Below are 20,614 nucleotides of genomic sequence, written 5' to 3' on the forward strand. Positions count from 1 at the left end.
TCCTTGTTTACATGCTTACCGTTGCCCCCACACGTTGACTTTACAGATTCTAAAAGCCCATAGGTTTTATCATTTCTTATTGTTGCCAATTTTATTTCTGTACATAATGTGTCTTTTACAATGGAATATTCGTGGCCTTAGGGGCAGTCGAGGAGAACTCCAGGTGTTGCTCTCCCAGTTGTCCTCAGTATGTGTTGGATTGCAAGAGCCCAAAATTCTTTCTATCATTCGCCCCATTTCAGGCTATGTATTGTTACATTCTTCCTATCCTTTACCTGACTAATCATTTAATGAAAGCACGCTTCTTGTGCGCGTTGATGTACCGTATCAAGTTTTTGTTCATTCCCCACTGCATTATACTGCAGCTTGTATTTATTTACACAAGACGGTTTACAGTTTGCTCTATCTTTCTCCCGCCTGTGCATTCTGTATCTCTGATATTGCATTTTTAATTTCTTCTCTACCGCCACCCAGCTTCTTGTTGGGTGATTTTAACACTCGCCATCACCTGTGGGGAGGGTCCCACTGCGATTCTCGTGGTGATCAGTTGGAGACACTTCTCGCTTCTCGTCCTTTTCATGTTTTAAATACTGGTGCTCCTACCCAGTTTGACTCTCACACTTAGTCTCTCTCCTGCATTGATCTTTCCATCTGTTCCTCGCCCATTGCACTTGATTTCGTGTGGTCTGTTCTTCCAGATTTACATGAGTGTTCACTTTCCTATCTTTCTTACTTCTACTACACATACCCGACCATTTCATAGCCCTTGTTGGCAATTTGCACGAGCAGATTGGGACTTGTACTCCAATCTTACCACCTGTTGCGAAGACCCCCCTTTTGTTCTCTACTGATGAACTGGCACACCGATTTTCAACCTTAGTCCTAACTGCGGCGACGTGTTCTGTTCCCCAAACCTCAGGTAGGCATTCTCAGACATGCGTACCGTGGTCTCCTACGTGCGCCCGTGCGGTGCGTTTAAAATGTGCTGCGTGGGGCCATTATTGATGTAATTGTACTGCGGAGCATCTGTTGGATTTTAAGCGGGCAAGGGCAGTTGCTCGCAGTGTCATCTGCGACGCTAAACGCACTTGTTGGCAAGACTACGTTTCTACCATTACCTTGTCTTCCCCTATGTGCGCAATTTGGAAAAAGGTATAGAAATTTGTGTGGCAAGTACACTCCGGACCCAGCTCCAGTTTTGTGGGTTGCTGGAGTTGATGTCGCAGAACCTCTAGAAGTTGCCACAGAAATCAGGAACTATCTTGTCCGTATCTCCCAAGGACTTTACCTCTGTCCCTCACTACTTGTGTCTAAGCCTACCAAAGAGCAATTGCCCTTAGATTTCTCCTCTAATGGATTGGAGCCATATAACATACCTTTTACTCTCCTAGAATTGGAGTCCACACTTTCCATTTGTCGGCCGTCGGTATCGGGACCTGATGATATCCACATCGGTATGCTACATCTCCATTCTACGGCCCTTCCCGTTCTTTTATGTCTTTTCAATCTTATTTGGGAGCAAGGGGTTCTCCCTCAACGATGGAAATCGGCTATTGTACTACTCTTTCACAAACCAGGCACCTCGGGGCTTGACACCTCTCACTATCATCCCATTACCCTGACCAGTGTGGTCTGCGAGGTGATGGAACGATTGGTGAATAGACGTCTGATGTGGCTCTTAGAGATTCACATCATGGCTTTCACAAAGGCCGCTCTACTTTAGACCCCTTGCTCCACTTGCATACGTATATTCGAAATGCTTTTGCTAACAACCACTCTGTCCTAGTGGTCTTTTTTGATCTAGAGAAGGCATATGACACCACTTGGAGGTATAACAATCTTCATTGATGTTGTGCTAATGGGAGATTTCAACTATAGACAGATTGACTGGAGCAATTTGACAGGAAATTTAGAGTCGGGTGACTTTCTTGATACCATCCAGGATTGTTTTTTAAAACAGTTTGTGACAGAGCCAACTAGGGGAAATAACCTCCTTGACTTGGTTCTTGCCAGTAGGGAAACACTAATTAATAATCTTGAGGTTAATGATGAGCTTGGGGAGAGTGATCACAAATCACTCAGTTTTAATATATCATGGAATTCCCCTAATAATGGCAATCAAGTCTCCGTCCCTGACTTTCGCTTGGCTGATTTCATAGGACTGAAAAATTACTTAGGTGGGCTGAACTGGAATGACCTGACTAAGGGTCAGGTAGGTGGTGATGGTTGCCGATATGATGCTTTCCAGGGCATAGTTCTAGCTGCTCAGTCAAATTATGTTCCAAATAGGGAAATCAGATCAAACAAAAATGATCCTAAATGGATGAACAATAGATTAAAATATCTGATTGGTCAAAAGAGAGGCATATATAGGCAAATCAAAAGAGGAGAGGGGCAATTAAGAAATCGATATATTCAGTTAAAGAGAGAAATAAAAAAGGGAATTAGAAAAGCAAAAAGAGATTATGAGGTTAAAGTTGCAAGAGAATCGAAGACTAACCCAAAAGGATTCTTTCAGGTATACAGAAGTAAGATCAGGGACAAGATAGGCCCACTCAAAAGTTCCTCGGGTCAGCTCACTGACAGTGATAAGGAAATGTGTAGAATTTTTAACACATACTTCCTCTCAGTTTTTACACAGGAGGATACCAGCGATATACCAGTAATGATAAATTATGTAGAACAGGACGATAATAAACTGTGCACTATTAGGGTCACAAGTGACATGGTCCTTAGGCAAATAGATAAATTGAAACCTAACAAATCCCCAGGCCCTGATGAACTGTATGCAAGGGTTCTAAAGGAATGTAAAGAGGAGCTTAGCACACCTTTGGCTAATCTTTTCAACATATCACTACAAACTGGCATGGTGCCAGATAAGTGGAAAATGGCAAATGTGATACCTATTTTCAAAACAGGTGACAGGTCCTTAGCTTCGAACTATAGACCAATAAGCCTAACCTCCATAGTGGGAAAATTTATGGAATCAATAATTGCCGAGGCAGTTCGTAGCCACCTTGAAAAGCATAAATTAATCAACGAATCTCAGCATGGTTTTACAAAGGGGCGTTCCTGCCTTACGAATTTATTAACTTTTTTCACTAAGGTATTTGAGGAGGTAGATCATGGTAATGAATATGATATTGTGTATATGGACTTCAGTAAGGCTTTTGACAGGGTCCCACATCAGAGACTATTGAGGAAAATTAAAGCACATGGAATAGGAGGAGAAATTTTTTCCTGGATAGAGGCATGGTTGACAAATAGGCAGCAGAGAGTTTGCATAAATGGGGAGAAATCAGAGTGGGGAAGCGTCACGAGCGGTGTTCCACAGGGGTCAGTGTTGGGCCCCCTGCTGTTCACAATCTACATAAACGACATAGATGAGGGCATAAAGAGCGACATCGGCAAGTTTGCCGATGACACCAAAATAGGCCGTCGAATTCATTCTGACGAGGACATTCGAGCACTCCAGGAAGATTTGAATAGACTGATGCAGTGGTCGGAGAAGTGGCAGATGCAGTTTAATATAGACAAATGCAAAGTTCTAAATGTTGGACAGGACAATAACCATGCCACATATAAACTAAATAATGTAGATCTTAATATTACGGATTGCGAAAAAGATTTAGGAGTTCTGGTTAGCAGTAATCTGAAACCAAGACAACAGTGCATAAGTGTTCGCAATAAAGCTAATAGAATCCTTGGCTTCATATCAAGAAGCATAAATAATAGGAGTCCTCAGGTTGTTCTTCAACTCTATACATCCTTGGTTAGGCCTCATTTAGATTATGCTGCACAGTTTTGGTCACCGTATTACAGAATGGATATAAATTCTCTGGAAAATGTACAAAGGAGGATGACAAAGATGATCCCATGTATCAGAAACCTTCCCTATGAGGATAGACTAAGGGCCCTGAAACTGCACTCTCTAGAAAGACGTAGAATTAGGGGGGATATGATTGAGGTGTATAAATGGAAGACAGGAATAAATAAAGGGGATGTAAATAGTGTGCTGAAAATATCTAGCCTAGACAGGACTCGCAGCAATGGTTTTAAGTTGGAAAAATTCAGATTCAGGAAGGATATAGGAAAGTACTGGTTTGGTAATAGAGTTGTGGATGAGTGGAACAGACTCCCAAGTACCGTTATAGAGGCCAGAACGTTGTGTAGCTTTAAAAATAGGTTGGATAAATACATGAGTAGATGTGGGTGGGTGTGAGTTAGACCTGATAGCTTGTGCTAACAGGTCGGTTGCCGTGTTCCTCCCTTAAGTCAATGTGACCTGACCTGACTAGGTTGGGTGCATTGGCTTAAGCCGGTAGGAGACTTGGACCTGCCTCGCATGGGCCAGTGGGCCTTCTGCAGTGTTCCTTCGTTCTTATGTTCTTATGTTCTTATAACATTCTTGCCCAAGCCCACTCCTTAGGCCTCTGCGGTAATCTACCAGATTTCATCGCTGCTTTCTTGTCTGATAGACATTTTTGGGTCTGTATTGGTGTCTCGCTTTCCTCGGACTTTGTATAAGCCGAGGGAGTCCCACAAGGTTGTGTCCTCAGCATTTCTTTCTCTTAGCTATAAATGACCTACCTTTCATTCTTCCTTCGCATATCTGGTCATCACTTTGTTGATGATTTCTCTACAGCTTCCTTGGGCGCTGACTGTCTACTAGCAGCAGCCTCTCTTCAGGTTGTGATAGACCGAGTCTCCCGTTGGACCATTTCTCATGACTTTAAATTTTCTAGTACGAAAACCCGATTCCTTACCTTCACTAGACGTCCGCTTATTCTGGACACTCCATTATACTTACACGGTTCACGTATTCCGGCACGTGATATGGTTAAGTTTCTTGGCCTGCTCTTTGATCTCCAGCTGATGTGGAGACCTCACATTTCTTCATTAAAGACAACTTGCTATGGTTGGCTAAATCTCAAGGTTCTCGCACATCATTCATGGGCAGCAGATCGTTGCAATCTCCTCCGTTTGCATTCCACCTTAGTCTTGTCCAAGCTAGATTATGGTGACCAAGTCTATTCTGCGGCCTCTCCCACAACTCCAAGTTAGATCCCATTCATCACCAAAGTCTCCGTCTGTGCCTTGGTGCTTTTCGTTCATCCCCTGTTCAAAGCCTCTATGCAGAGATGAGTGTTCCTTCCCTGGCTGATCGTCATGATGCTCAGTGTCTTCGTTAACCTATACGTGTTCCTGCCACGTATAGGTTAGCCTCAGACATTAATAGGAACCCACTGTTTGTTCGACGCCCCTGCCTACTCTGACCGTTTTCTCTTCTCATTCACTCACTCTGATCTTCTCTCCAGTTGCCCCCCTTGTACGTTCATTTAGCATCTGCCTTTTCCCTCACCCCTTGGGAAGTTCTGACAGTTCATGTCTCCTTCCCTTCCCCCCACTACTGTGTGCCAAAGCTTTCTTACCTACGCCTGCTACTCGCTCTCTTTTTCTCGAACACTTCCGGTCACATGCTCATGCCATTGCTGTATATACAGATGGTTTTAAATCTGCTGGTGTTGGGTTTCGCGGTAGTTTTCCCTGATGCTGCTGTCTGAGGCCACTTGTTGGACTCGGCTAGTGTTTTTACTACAGAGTTGTATGCCATCCGCATAGCGCTTCTTTGTATTACATATACGTCTCCTCCGACGTTTATGATCATTTCAGATTCCCTCAGTGCTTTACAACCCATTAAACAACTTGACTCCCCTCATCCATTAGTCCTCCGTATTCAGCAATGGTTGCACTACATGTCTAGCAAGTATAAAGATGTCGTTTTTTGCTGGATCCCTGGTCACATCGGTGTGCAGGGCAATGAGTAGGCAGATGCTACGCGGTCAGCGGTGCATGATCTCCTGGTTTCTTATAGGGGTATTCCATACAGGGACTAGTCTCCAGTCATCTCTGCCCATCTCCGCTGCCGTTAGCAACAACGGTGGTCAGGCATACGTCTTAAATTGTGTTCTATTAAACCGTTTTTAGGTTTGTGGTCATCTTCCTACCATTGTTGCTGCTCTCGGGAGACTGCACTCTCCCGGCTCCGCATTGGTCGTACACGCCTTACCCATGGGTATCTCATGGATAGACACCCTGGTCCTCTCTGTGAGGTTTGTCGGGTCCCTGTTTTGGTTCTTCACTTCCTTTTCGACTGCTTGATTTACCAGCGAGCCCGCAGGATTTACCTCCAATGATGCCATCGCCCTATCACTCTTACTTTATCTTCTCTACTTGCAGATGACCCACTTTTGACTCCCAACCACTTTTCGACTTTTTGTCAGCAACTGCCTTATTGATACATAACGCTTAGCGTCCCTTCCATCCCATTTCTTCCCTCACCTCTGATCCCCTCTCCACCTAGCTGATTATAACCTCCGCACTACATACTGCCCTGCCGCGCTGTATGACCCTTGTTGGGTTAGCGCTCTCTCTGATTATTATAATGGCAGAGAGTGAGTGTAAGTGTAAGTAGATATGTAAACGGTGCTGCTTCTTAGCCATGGCATATTCAGGGGTCTAATATATTTATGGGGCAATTATTAAAGTGAATGATTTTACAAATTTATTTTATCTACAGACTGTTGGCCCAAATTCATAATTATTTTGTGTTGATTGTTCTGTAAATTCCCCCTCATTATGGTTTTCTATTTCCAGGAGACTATTTGTATTATGTACTATATTTTTTTCTTACAGATACAATGAATCCAAACAGTCTAGGATCTCCTGTTGGCCCTCCACCTCCAGGAACTAATGTAAGGTCTACAGTCACACTTCCACCTCCTTCACCAGGATCCATGGGCACATCCTACCCTCCTCCTCTTCCAGGGCTTCCAGGTCCTCCATATTATTCCCATGGAGGCTACAATGCCATACCCACCTCTTCCAGTGGTTACCCACCAGCTTACCCTCACAATGGAGCAGTCCGAGGTCCCCAACCTTTACACTCGTCTCCAGCAACTCAGTATCCCCTTCCATTGACTCCTAATGGTCCACTAAGCCAGTCTTCTCCTAGAGTAATGGCTGGTGAAAATTATTACTGGAATAGAGTTTCAGATCATCGACCGGCGTGAAATTCATTTATTTAGTATACTGGACTCAAAATGTATATTTCTCATTAGAAACTAAATGTGATCCAGCAGTGATAGTCACAAAAATGTCAATGTTGTAAAAATTAAATGCATACGCTGTGAAATATCCAGAAAAAAAAAAAACTTATATTTAATAATGTTTTACTATGCTCAGTGCCTCTAGTGTTCATATGGGACCATGTTTTCATAGCTTCATCTCACAATTCTGAAATTTATTCAGACAAAAATAGAAATGATGGCTATTACCATAAATTATGATCTCCTTATCTTTGATTGTCATAGTCCATTTTATTTTGCCTAATGGAAGTTTTCTTAAAGAAAACTTTTTAAATTAGGTATTCACTCAAAAGTCTATAGACAATTACATTTATTTTGCTTTTATGTATGTTAAAACTGGTCCTATTTTTATTTGCTACAGGATCATGACCAAAGTGACCTTATATAAAGGAGTAGGACCCATGCTCAATGCATTTCTTTTCTCAATATTTATAAATTAAAAAATCTATAAGAAAATGTCCTCTTAAAAAAATGGCCCTTTGCCATAATTTTTATATGCACATGTACATACTATGTAGTTGAAGCAGATAACAAGGACATACAATGAAGCATCCTCTGAAGGGTTGCAAATGGCAGTTTTTAACCATACATGTGAATGTAAACTGTAAGTAAACTGTAAACTTATTTTAATATTAAATTGTCAAAACTGCCTTGATCAAAAACCTATGAATGCCTTATAATGGACTGTAAAGTATGTGGACAGTTACAAAAATATTGTATGTATTCTAAAAAGTTTATATTATTTTAAATTTCAGGTATGTTGCATGCATGTAACATTCCCATGTATTATATACATTGTTAATAAATAAACATGAGAAACTTTTAACTTAATTTGCTGAACCTTAAATGTAAATCTTGTAGGATTACCTATGCTGGTTGGGTTAACCCTTTGAGGGTCGACAGGCCCTCTCCGAAACTCGTTCTCAGGGTCGGCCAAATTTAAAAAAAAAAAAAAAAATTATTTTCTCTTATGAAAAGATAGAGAATCTTTTCCCGATTATAAGGACACCAAAAGTTTGAAATTTGATGGAAAACTTACGGAATTATGCTCTTGCAAAGTTAGCAGTCTCGGCAATGTTTACGCATCGGTGATATTGCCCACTTTGAGCCCCATTTTTGGCCAATTCCACTGCACTAGTCGACAAAAAACATGAATATTTCGCTAGAACTCCATTTGTTCTATCGAATGGGTGCAAAAAACCACCCATTTATGAAATTCAACTATCCACTACAGTGGTCAGAATTTAGCAATTTTGCCAATTTCACACAAATTTCAAAAGATGCCAATTTCCGAATAGGGTCCAGAATAAACAAGAAAGACATTCCTGGCACTAAAATGACATTTCCTCTAGTCATTAGTCACGTCTGAAGGCCCCTCTTATATTCTTTTGCTTTCCACTTTGAATTTTTTTTCTCACAAAAAATATAAGATTTACTGTTATGCAGACTACTGCATTAGTGTAAAAAATGGTATAAATATTATGGGTGCACTTGTGAAAGAATATTAGACTCACCAGTTGACGTGTATTGCACGCTTGGCACGATTTGTTTACTTTTGAACTTCGATAAAAATCGAACATTTCTGCTACTTTGAGCTCAATTTCAAGGTACCTTTCATTGTAAAACCAGTCAAAATCATCTCAATTTCTGTAATATGTCTTCCATTCTATAAAATGAGACCAAGAAAACTAGAATACAACAATAAATACCATACGAAAATACAGTGCAAAGTCGCTGTTTTATTCCAAAAAAATGGTCAAAGTTTTTTTTTTCTCATTATCCACTGTGTGCTGCAGGATTTTTTTTAGACTGTGCACACTGACCAAATAGACCCATTCTTTCATATGAAGGCCTACCAGCTTTCTCCCACTAGATTTGAGGGCGCTAGAATTTAGGCGTACTAGTACGTCAAAAACCCTGGGTCGTAAGCCGTACTAGTACATCCGAAACCCTCAAAGGGTTAATATTATATTTAGGGAAAAGTACTCAAACTATTAGGTTCAGGGAAGGGGAGGTAAATCCAATGCCTTGGACCAAAAAGCCCTCACCAGCATCTGTATATTCAGATTTTTTTAACACGGCCGTTTCCCACCGAGGCAGGATGACTCAAAAAGAAAACCCCCCCAAAAACTTTCATCATTCAACACCACTCATATTAATCACTGTCTTTGCAGAGGTGCTCAGATATGACAGTTTAGATGTCCCTCTAAACTGTCAGTATCCCAAACCCCTCCTTTAACCCTTTGACTGTCGCAACTCCCAATCCTGTGTCGCAAAATATTTGAAAAAAAAAAAAAAAATGAAATGATAGAGAATCTTTTACCGATGGCAATGACACCAAAAGTATGAAATTTGATGGAAAACTTAGGGAATTACAGTCGTGAAGTTAGCCATATTTACGCATCAGCGAGTTTGCCCACTTTGAGCCCTATTTTCAGCCAATTCCGTTATTCCAGTTGACCAAACTCATGGGTATTTCTTTAGAACTCCATTTGTTCTATCGATTGAGTACAAGAAACGCCCATTTACCGATTTCTACTACCCAATAAAGTGGTCAGAAATTGGCAAATTGGTCAATTTCACACAAATTAAAAGATGCCAATTTCAAAATAGGGTCCAGAATGAACAATGCAGACATTCTTGGGACTAAAATAAAATTTTCTCTGTTCATCAGTCACATCTCCAGGCCCCTCTTATATTACTTTTGCTTTCTATTTTGAATTTTTATTCACACAAAAAAATAGAATATTTACTGTTATGCAGACTACTGCATTATTGTAATAATTGTATAAATAATGTCAACCTATTCATGACTGCATATTAGAATGGCTAGTTGGACAATGATGTCATTTGTTTACTCTTGAACATCAGCTACTTTGGGCTCCATTTCAAGGTCCTTTTCATCATGAAACCAGTCAAAATCATCTCTGTTTCTATAATATGTCTTCCATTCTATCAAATGAGACCAAGAAAACGAGAATACAACCATAAATGCTATACGAAAATACACCTCAAATTCGGCATTTTAATCCAAAAACATGGTTAGTTTTTTTTCTCATTCGCTGTAGGATTTTTTTTTATACTGCGCACACTGACCATAGACCCATTCTCTCACATTTGGGCCTACCAGCTTTCTTCCACTTGATTTGAAGCCACTAGAATTTTGGAGTGCATACACGTCAAAAACACTGGCTCGTAAGACGTATATATACGAACAAAAAAGTCATAGGGTTAAAGTGCAAGCTTTGTACAGTGGTACCTTGACTTACGAGTTTAATATGTTCCGTGACCTAGCTCATAACAATTTGCTTGTATATCAAATAAATTTTCCTCACTGAAATTAATTGAAATGCCATTAATCTGTTCAAGCAGAATTCCTGGTCTCGGGAGGCAGGAGAAATTACTTCAATATAACGCTAATATCAACCTCTACGGCTTATTTATCTATCACAATTGATCTAATATGCCATAATAGATGATATAAATAACAAACATGATGTATACTCTAGAATGAGCATGTCATGTGACGAGTGGTGGCGGCCACTCCCGCTCCCACTCTGACGATATCTTCCCATTCTTCCCCTTCTGAAAACGAAGTGTTTGTGAGGCTAACTGCACTAGATCACTAGTTTCATCAGGAAAACACTGCAACAATGTATTTATATACAAGAAATATTGTATAAAAACATAACATAATAGAGAATGTAAAGAAATACTGTAAACTGGTTTTATAAAGTGTACATATTTACCTTAGAGAACAGATGCTAGCAGAGGTGGAAGGTGGAAAAGATAGGCTACTTGCTACACTTAATGCTACACTTTATTGCTTGGCTGGCGCTATAGCCTTTATCGACTCCTCCTGCTTTAGTATTGTACATATAGTAGAAGTACTACGCTGGTACTGCCTGGCCAAGTCCACAACCCACACACTTCGCTCGTGTTTATCTATGATTTCATTCTTTAATTCAGTGGACATTGTCATCTTTTTCTTCTCAGCACTGTCCTTTGCATGTACTTTCTTAGGATCCATGGTTAGAAAAGAGAAATTTGGCAAAATAATTGCACAAAATGCAAGCACAACATAAGAGAAATGCTTCCACGGTGAGGTAAACACATGCACTGCTGAGCAGATGTTGTGACATTTGCTATGCCAACTAGTGGCGGCATTCTGAAGCTCGCTCATCACTCGGATTTTGGCTTGTAATTCAGAGCAAAAAATCGACCGAGCAACGGCTTGCAACTCAAAAAACTCTTATGTTAGGACACTCTTAAGTCGAGGTTCAACTGTACTTCCCATTTCCAGGACTCAAGTCCAGCTAAGCAGTTTCCCTGAATCCCTTCACAAAATATTACCCTGCTCACACTCCAACAGCTCATCAGGTCCCAAAAACCATTTGTCTTCATTCCCTCCTAACACGCACACACATGCTTGCTGGAAGTCCAAGCCCCTCGCCCACAAAACCTCCTTTACCCCCTCCCTCCAACCTTTTCAGGGACGACCCCTACCCCACCTTCCTTTCCCTACAGATTTATACGTTTTAAGTCATTCTACTTGTTCCATTCTCTCTAATGACCAAACCACCTCAATAGCCCCTCTTCAGCCCTCTGACTAATACTTTTACTAACTCCACACCTCCTCCTAATTTTCACACAACCAATTCTCTGCATAATATTTACACCACACATTGCTCTTAGACACATCTCCGCTGCCTCCAACCGCCTCCTCACAGCAGCATTTACAACCCAAGCTTCACACCCACGTAAGAGTGTTGATACCACTATACTCTCATATATTCCCTTCTTAGGCTTCATGGATAACATTTTTTTTGTCTCCACAGATACCTCAATGCACCACTCACCTTTTTTCCTTCATCAATTCTATGGTTAGCCTCATTCTTAATAAACTGATCTGCTGATCATATATATAGTAATATTTGTATATATAACTTATTTTGTATACATTGAATAAACAGGAGAATAGATGGGAAATTTAAACCGTGGTCCAGACACATAGGCCAAACACTAACAACTCAGCCAGAGCTTATAATAGGATTTTACAACCAGTGTAACTGACATAGTAATATCAGCAGCACCAACTGTGACCCTACTGTCTAATCCCACAGCCCCAGCTTTCATGGTGCATCTATTCTCATACTCTTTAAGGCCATATAGTTCAGAAATCTAAAGATAAATTGTTCTGAATTACTGTTAAGTAAACAGAATAATATGCAGGGACTCTAATCCATCCATGGATTATATGGCCCTGAGGCAAATGACAATAGATGCACCATGAAAGATACTTTAGCTCACCACCCAAACTGCACCACAATTGATGGTCAAATGTTCTCTTATATTAACAATGTATGATATCCTCCAAATACTCTAATATTTTATCCCACCTCACTCTCCTATACCATCTCACTAAGGTACACACTCTCATATTTAGGGCTCAACCTATCTTCATGGCTGCCCCTGCACCTTCCCCATAAACACAATGGCCAGTCAGGAGGATCGGTTAGTTATTACAGAAATGTACCAACACTTATGCGAGTGTAAGGCATGGGTTTTAAATGCTGCAACACAAGGAGGCTAGAGGTAGCAGAGGAAAGTTGGAAAGCCATATAGATATTAAAAGGTAATGTAGAGTGACCAAGGGTATAACTTAGAAGGCTGAGGAAAGGTTTGGCCATGTAGAGAAGGATGGATAGGGACAGAAGGTAGTAGGGGGAGGGGTTCCAAGAACAGTTGGAGGGAGGGGGGTACAAGCTAAATTTTAGGGGCTTCAGCATTCAGCAGGCTTGTGTAAGCATCTTAGGAGGGCATGGGGGACAAGTTTTTTCTAATAGATGTGCTGTCAAGAGTGTATGGCAACTTTTATGAAGGGATTCAGGGAAACCTGTTATGAACTTGAGTACTGGAGGACCGTACTTGCACTCTGAAGGAGGGGTGGGAATGCTGCATCTGGAGGGATGTCGACACACTTCTGGAAAAAAAACAATTGAGTGAATGTTGATGACTGTTTCTTTGGGTCACCCTGCCTTGTAAAAACAATTACTATTAATAAAATAAGAGTTCAATGAAAGAATGAAGAAATTCATGGATTCATCACCAGCCATAAGTGGGAAGCTGTTTCCAGTAAAAGAGAACATCAGAGTGAGGAATGTTAAAGGAGCAGATTTATAGGAAATCATTTCTCTGTTCTCCAGGATAATGGTCATCAATGGTCAGAGAGGTTAAAGGTACCACTAACTCCTCTGCTATTAAAGGTAGGAACATCCCTGTCAGTGACTCAAAGGTAAAATATATGGACCATACCTTTTGTAACAGTGATAGGAGGGTAAGATAGAGGGGTGTGTTTTCCTGTAGCTGGAGTTGGTGACAGTCAACAGGTTGGATAATATGTCAGGTAATGGGAACAAGTCCATTATCTGCCTCAATGCAGGTGGAAACTATATTGGGAAGGGCAGGAGACAGGAGTTGCTAGTTAAATACAGGACAGCTATAGATCTAATTAGGTCTAAGGGAGGGGCACCAATCCTACGTAGCATTTTGCCAAGGAGTGGGCAATGACTGGATGTCTAGGGCAATCTATGTAAATTGCTGGCTAGACAGGTACTGCAAAGCACTTGAAATCCCATTCATTGACAACTGTGAGACAATTTCTATGGCATACATGATGTATATACATAGGATGGGGTACTTCTCTCTGAGGCAGGTGTGGCAGTGTTAGTCAACTCTGCTGAGGGGCCATCAGCACGAGGGATGAAAGTGGCAAAAATTGCAAGGATACGTCAGGTATATAGTTACTGGTATAAGCAATGGATTACTGATATAAGCAATGGGTTATTATTATAATCAAAACAGAAGTGCTAAACCCACTAGGATCATACTGCACTGCAGGGCAGGGGGTATGGCTGGAGTAGAAAATAACCAGGGGCAGAGAGGATAACAGAGGTAAAGTTAGAAAGGGCTGTGAAGAGTGCTAAAGGAAGTACAGTGGACCCCCGCATAACGATATTAATCCGTTCCTGAGAGCTCATTGTTATGCGAAATTATCGTTATGCAAATGAATTTTCCCCATAAGAAATAATGGAAATCAAATTAATCCGTGCAAGACACCCAAAACTATGAAAAAAAAAATTTTACCACATGAAATATACATTTTCCTACACACAAAGAGAAGGATACATGCACAATAGTAGAGCAGTACATGCACAATATATATTGTGCATGTACTACTCTACTAAATGAAGAATAAATGACACTTACCTTTATTGAAGATGCAGCAATGACTGATGAGACACTGTGTCCTGGGAGTGCCTTTTCCTCCTGAGTACTGTAGGTCCTGTTTGGCATTTTCTTCCAGAACAGGCCTTATCACACTGTGTATGCCACTACGATTCTTAAATCTCTCAAACCAACCTCTGCTGGCTTTAAATTCACCAATACGAGCACTAGTTCCAGGCATTTTTCCAGGTAAACTCCAGGTGTTAGTCGACTGGTGTGAGTTGCATCCTGGGAGACAAGATTAAGGACCCCAATGGAAATAAGTTACAGTCTTCAATGACACTGATTTTTTTGGGTTATCCTGGGTGGCTAACCCTCTGGGGTTAATTGTTTCTTGGCATTCTCAATAAGCCACACCAGCAATGGTGCTACAGCAGCAGCAGCTGACGGTGCTACAGCAGCAGCAGCTGACGGTGCTACAGCAGCAGCAGCTGACGGTGCTACAGCAGCAGCAGCAGCTGACGGTGCTACAGCAGCTGACGGTGCTACAGCAGCAGCAGCAGCTGACGGTGCTACAGCAGCTGACGGTGCTACAGCAGCAGCAGCAGCTGACGGTGCTACAGCAGCTGACGGTGATACAGCAGCAGCAGCTGACGGTGCTACAGCAGCAGCAGCAGCTGCAGCTGACGGTGCTACAGCAGCTGACGGTGCTACAGCAGCAGCAGCTGACGGTGCTACAGCAGCTGACGGTGCTACAGCAGCAGCAGCTGACGGTGCTACAGCAGCTGACGGTGCTACAGCAGCAGCAGCTGACGGTGCTACAGCAGCTGACGGTGCTACAGCAGCTGACGGTGCTGCAGCAGCAGCAGCTGACGGTGCTGCAGCAGCAGCAGCTGACGGTGCTACAGCAGCAGCAGCTGACGGTGCTACAGCAGCAGCAGCTGACAGTGCTACAGCAGCAGCAGCAGCTGACGGTGCTACAGCAGCAGCAGCAGCTACAGCAGCAGCAGCTGACGCTGATGTGCTACAGCAGCAGCAGCTGACGGTGCTACAGCAGCAGCAGCTGACGGTGCTACAGCAGCAGCAGCTGACGGTGCTACAGCAGCAGCAGCTGACGGTGCTACAGCAGCAGCAGCTGACGGTGCTACAGCAGCAGCAGCTGACGGTGCTACTAGCAGCAGCAGCTGACGGTGCTACAGCAGCAGCAGCTGACGGCAGCAGCAGACTGCTACAGCAGCAGCAGCTGACTGTGCTACAGCAGCAGCAGCTGACTGTGCTACAGCAGCAGCAGCTGACGGTGCTACAGCAGCAGCAGCTGACTGTGCTACAGCAGCAGCAGCTGACTGTGCTACAGCAGCAGCAGCAGCAGCTGACTGTGCTACAGCAGCAGCTGACTGTGCTACAGCAGCTGACAGTGCTACAGCAGCAGCAGCAGCTGACAGTGCTACAGCAGCAGCTGACGGTGCTACAGCAGCAGCTGACGGTGCTACAGCAGCAGCTGACGGTGCTACAGCAGCAGCTGACGGTGCTACAGCAGCAGCTGACGGTGCTACAGCAGCAGCTGACGGTGCTACAGCAGCAGCTGACGGTGCTACAGCAGCAGCTGACGGTGCTACAGCAGCAGCTGACGGTGCTACAGCAGCAGCTGACGGTGCTACAGCAGCAGCTGACGGTGCTACAGCAGCAGCTGACGGTGCTACAGCAGCAGCTGACGGTGCTACAGCAGCAGCTGACGGTGCTACAGCAGCAGCTGACGGTGCTACAGCAGCAGCTGACGGTGCTACAGCAGCAGCTGACGGTGCTACAGCAGCAGCTGATGGTGCTACAGCAGCAGCAGCAGCTGACAGTGCTACAGCAGCAGCTGACGGTGCTACAGCAGCAGCTGATGGTGCTACAGCAGCAGCTGACGGTGCTACAGCAGCAGCTGACGGTGCTACAGCAGCAGCTGACTGTGCTACAGCAGCAGCTGACTGTGCTACAGCAGCAGCTGACTGTGCTACAGCAGCAGCTGACTGTGCTACAGCAGCAGCTGACTGTGCTACAGCAGCAGCTGACTGTGCTACAGCAGCAGCTGTGCTACAGCAGCAGCTGACTGTGCTACAGCAGCAGCTGTGCTACAGCAGCAGCTGACTGTGCTACAGCAGCAGCTGACAGTGCTACAGCAGCAGCAGCAGCTGACAGTGCTACAGCAGCAGCAGCAGCTGACAGTGCTACAGCAGCAGCAGCAGCAGACAGTGCTACAGCAGCAGCAGCAGCAGCAGCTGACAGTGCTACAGCAGCAGCAGCAGCAGCAGCTGACAGTGCTACAGCAGCAGCAGCAGCTGACGGTGCTACAGCAGCAGCAGCAGCTGACGGTGCTACAGCAGCAGCAGCAGCTGACGGTGCTACAGCAGCAGCAGCAGCTGATGGTGCTACAGCAGCAGCAGCTGACGGTGCTACAGCAGCAGCAGCTGACGGTGCTACAGCAGCAGCAGCAGCTGACAGTGCTACAGCAGCAGCTGACAGTGCTACAGCAGCAGCAGCAGCTGACAGTGCTACAGCAGCAGCTGACAGTGCTACAGCAGCAGCTGACAGTGCTACAGCAGCAGCAGCAGCTGACAGTGCTACAGCAGCAGCAGCAGCTGACAGTGCTACAGCAGCAGCAGCAGCACAGTGCTACAGTGACAGTGCTACAGCACCAGCAGCTGACAGTGCTACAGCAGCAGTGACAGTTACAGCAGCAGCAGCAGCTGACGTGCTACAGCAGCAGCAGCAGCATCAGTATATTACCACAGTATTTCGATAATATTTCTCACCCTTTTTACCACAGGGTTGGCACTAAGTTTTCTTGGGGCCCATGGTCACTTATTTTGCAGATAAAATCACCAAAAACGCTGTAATAATACGAAATGTTCCGATTGTATGCTTGGATGTTACCGTGGAGGCTGGCTTGTAAACAATGCCACCGGCGGAACATGTGAGGCTGGCTCAGGCCGCAAATTAGACGCGTCTCGGACGAATAGTGTTGAGCAGGTTTTTTAGCGGTATGCGAGGCAAAATCTTAACGATAAAATGTATCGGTATGCGGATTTAACGTTATGTGATGCCAACGGTATGCGGGGGGTCCACTGTAATTATTAAAGTTTGTGTAACAAATTGGTTCCTGTCAAAAAGTCAAAGAGGGAGTCTGTGTCAAAGATGGGGCCAGAAGCAAGGAGGGAAGACAGAGTGGTGACGTCAGAGGAAAATTCTGCACGCTTGTTGAAAGACAGGACAGTCCAATAGAATGTGGCAAACTGAAATCGGAACCAGACAATTCTCAGAGTGCAACAGGGCGCCTCTCCATGAGATACCCACGAGTAAGACGGGTGTGCCCGATGCAAAGATGGGAGGGCGTAGTATTCCAACCTCAGCATCAATGACAAGAAAGCCAAAAACCTAAATTTGGTTTGACAGAATACAACTTGTTATGAGTCATATCAGACCAATGCTGTTGCCAACAGTTGTGAAGATGGTTAGAAATTACAGCAAAATAGTCTTGAGAATGAAATACCTCTATATGAAACTGGGAGGTCATGTATTGCTGACTGCACAGCAGAATCTGCCTGCTCATTGCCCTGAACATTAACATGATTAGGGACCCAACAGAAAATGATTTCTTTGTTTTTGCTAGAAATGCAGCACAACCAAAGTTGTATACAAAGAACTAGGAGGTGAGGTGAATCAAATTTTTTAATAGCTTGCAAAGCACTAAAGGAGTCAGACTACTACAATTGCTGAGGTAGGCATAGATGCAATACAGGCGAATGCATACAATTTAGTTGTAAAAATGGTTGCCGAGTCTAACAAATGCCCCCGCACTATGCTTTCTGGGAACAATGCTCCCAACCTGACACCGTCAGAGGATTTAGAACCATCAGTGTACACTGCAACAGCATGAGAATAAGACTGGAAGTGGTTAAGAAAAATAGAGTGAGAAGCAACTGTAGGTATTTGGGCTTTCGTGCATAGTAATGGGGAAGAAAAGACACAAACTGTTGGAACCTCCCAAGTGGGAAGTGAAAGGTTAGATGATAGATGAACATATAAAGGGGGCAACTGAAGAGAAGACAAGAACAAGTGAAGACGAAGAGAAAAGGGATGGAGTAAACAGGATTGGAGAACAAATAATAGATGTCTACTAACATCTGTTACTATTCTGTATGTAGAAGGATTGTGAAGGTCATGAAAGTGGACAAAACAGTGGAGGCAATGTGCATCATGGTGACTGTTCAAGGATGGAGCATTTGCCTCTGCATATAGGCTCTTGACAGGTGAGGAGCGAAATGTACCTAGACAAACGTAATCCCTAATAATGGATGGGAGCAAGTTTAGAAAGAGATGCAGGAGAGGCCACTGAATATACAGTGGTATCTCGGTAAATCTGCACTTTAGAATAAGTCCGACTTGGTATATGTCCTGTTTGGATGTGAAAATTTTTGCTTGGTAAATGAACTTTGTTTGGAATACGACTTGGGTGCAAGAACTTGTATGGGTCAAAATGAGTCACTACACTGCATGCTACCCTTGTTTACCTCTCTCTCAAAAAGCCATGACTGCCCACTGGAGTCAGTATGCCCATTGCTACCATTCAGTGAACAACTCACACTAACTCTCTGTGGTGATGTGGAGGAGTTAAGTCGAAGGGCACAGGGAAGAGCTGAGCACTGAGGAGCTGCAGGAACTTGAGAAGGAGGAGCACAAGACTAAGATGGATGCACTCTCTTCAGGCTTGGAAGAGGAAATAGAGGAAGCCCCTACTTCATTAATCAAGGAAATCTTTGCCAAATGGATGGACGTCAAAAATTTTGCAGAGAAGTACTACGCCAACAAAGCCCAAACAAGCAATAACAGCATTGTCTGGAATGACCAGACAATGTCACATTTTCGAAACACCCAGAGGAGAAGGCAGAAGCAAAGTTCTTTGGACAGATTTTTAGTAAAAGTCAAACCTGGCGAGCTTTAACCAGGTCCAAATAGGGAAAAAGAGACAGAAAAGAGAAGGGGATTCTCCTTCCAAACAATAACATTTCCTCCTCCTCCTCCCTTCTCAGCACTATCCTAGTAGGCACTCAATTCTTTTCAGCAAAGTAAAGCGAGGTTAAATTTGCATTTATTTCATCTAATTCTTTTGTATTTATGTATGTATTTTAGTATTAAGCAGTGTTTAAATTACACATTTTAGAACAGGTCGGCCATCTATCCGGTATCACTGGGACCTGTAGTGTGCCGGATTATAGAGTTTGCCGGATTACAGAGTGGTTAAGTTAGAATACACTTAACCTATCAATAGACTTTTTGCTACATCTTCCTCATTTTTATCACTGCTTTCTCTTCCACTGGCTTGCTGCTGTGGATTTACAACCATCTGCACAATTTTGGAGTCAGTATAATGATGAAATTTGAGTCAGTAAAATTATTCGAGTCAGTATAATGATGAAATCTGAAATTATGCTAGCTGAAATTTGTGCCAGTTTACTGATGGAATGGGATAACTGATTGCCGGATTAGTGATGGCTGACCTGCATTAAGCAGTGTTTAAATTATTTTATACAATCCCATCAATGTATATGCCAGTAACAATAGGATTTTTTTCATGGGAACAGATTAATCGTTTTCCCTCTATTTCTTATGGGAAAAATTCATTTGGTATACGTCCTGTATGGTACAAGTCCAAGGTCCTGGAACAGATTAAGGACGTATACCGAGGTACCACTGTATCTGGTCACCATACTATAATTTCGATAAAATTAGGGCTGAATGCAGTCAAAAGAGTTCAATGATATGCCCCTAATGAAAGATGAGCAAGGGTTTTGAGGAGGTTCAGCTGACTATGACAAGTTGCTTTCAGGAAGATAATATGAGGTTTCCAGGACAACCAGCGATCAAACAGAAGGCCGAGAACTCTGACCATCACATTAAGGGGTATATGAGCCATACAGCTATAATGAAGCATCAGGGATGACAGAACATCTGCTGAAAGTAATTTGATGTGTTTTTGCACCAGAAAATTTAAACCCATGAGTAGTGGCTCAATGGGAAACACTGTTGACAGCATTCTGGAGAGGCCACTACTAGCCAACAGTCAATGCCTGCATGAGCTATAGCAAGGTCATCAATATAGAGTGATGACCAGATATTAGATGGGAAAACAGATACCAGATCACTTACAGCAAGGAGAAAAAGAATGGTGCTAAGGACATCCCTGAGGGACACCCTCA

General features: G+C 43.2%; 1 protein-coding gene and 1 long non-coding RNA gene across 10 annotated transcripts in view; one reads left to right on the forward strand and one right to left on the reverse strand.

The window, feature by feature from the left end:
• Magi (membrane associated guanylate kinase, WW and PDZ domain containing protein magi) overlaps nt 1-7,974 on the forward strand; it is a 379,317-nt gene extending 371,343 nt beyond the window's left edge. For all 9 annotated transcript variants that reach the window (XM_070093311.1, XM_070093304.1, XM_070093308.1 and 6 more), the window contains one exon: nt 6,697-7,974. In XM_070093311.1, coding sequence (XP_069949412.1) covers nt 6,697-7,073 — 377 coding nt within the window. In that variant the 3' untranslated portion in view covers nt 7,074-7,974. The remainder of the gene's footprint in view (nt 1-6,696) is intronic.
• Nucleotides 1-20,614, reverse strand: part of LOC138853875 (uncharacterized) — a 40,199-nt gene that overhangs the window by 10,203 nt on the left and 9,382 nt on the right. Inside the window, exon 2 of the long non-coding RNA XR_011393076.1 lies at nt 13,077-13,131. This is a non-coding gene — a long non-coding RNA (uncharacterized lncRNA). The remainder of the gene's footprint in view (nt 1-13,076; nt 13,132-20,614) is intronic.

The sequence above is a fragment of the Cherax quadricarinatus genome, chromosome 42 (assembly GCF_038502225.1).
Source record: "Cherax quadricarinatus isolate ZL_2023a chromosome 42, ASM3850222v1, whole genome shotgun sequence".
Classification (NCBI taxonomy): domain Eukaryota; kingdom Metazoa; phylum Arthropoda; class Malacostraca; order Decapoda; family Parastacidae; genus Cherax; species Cherax quadricarinatus.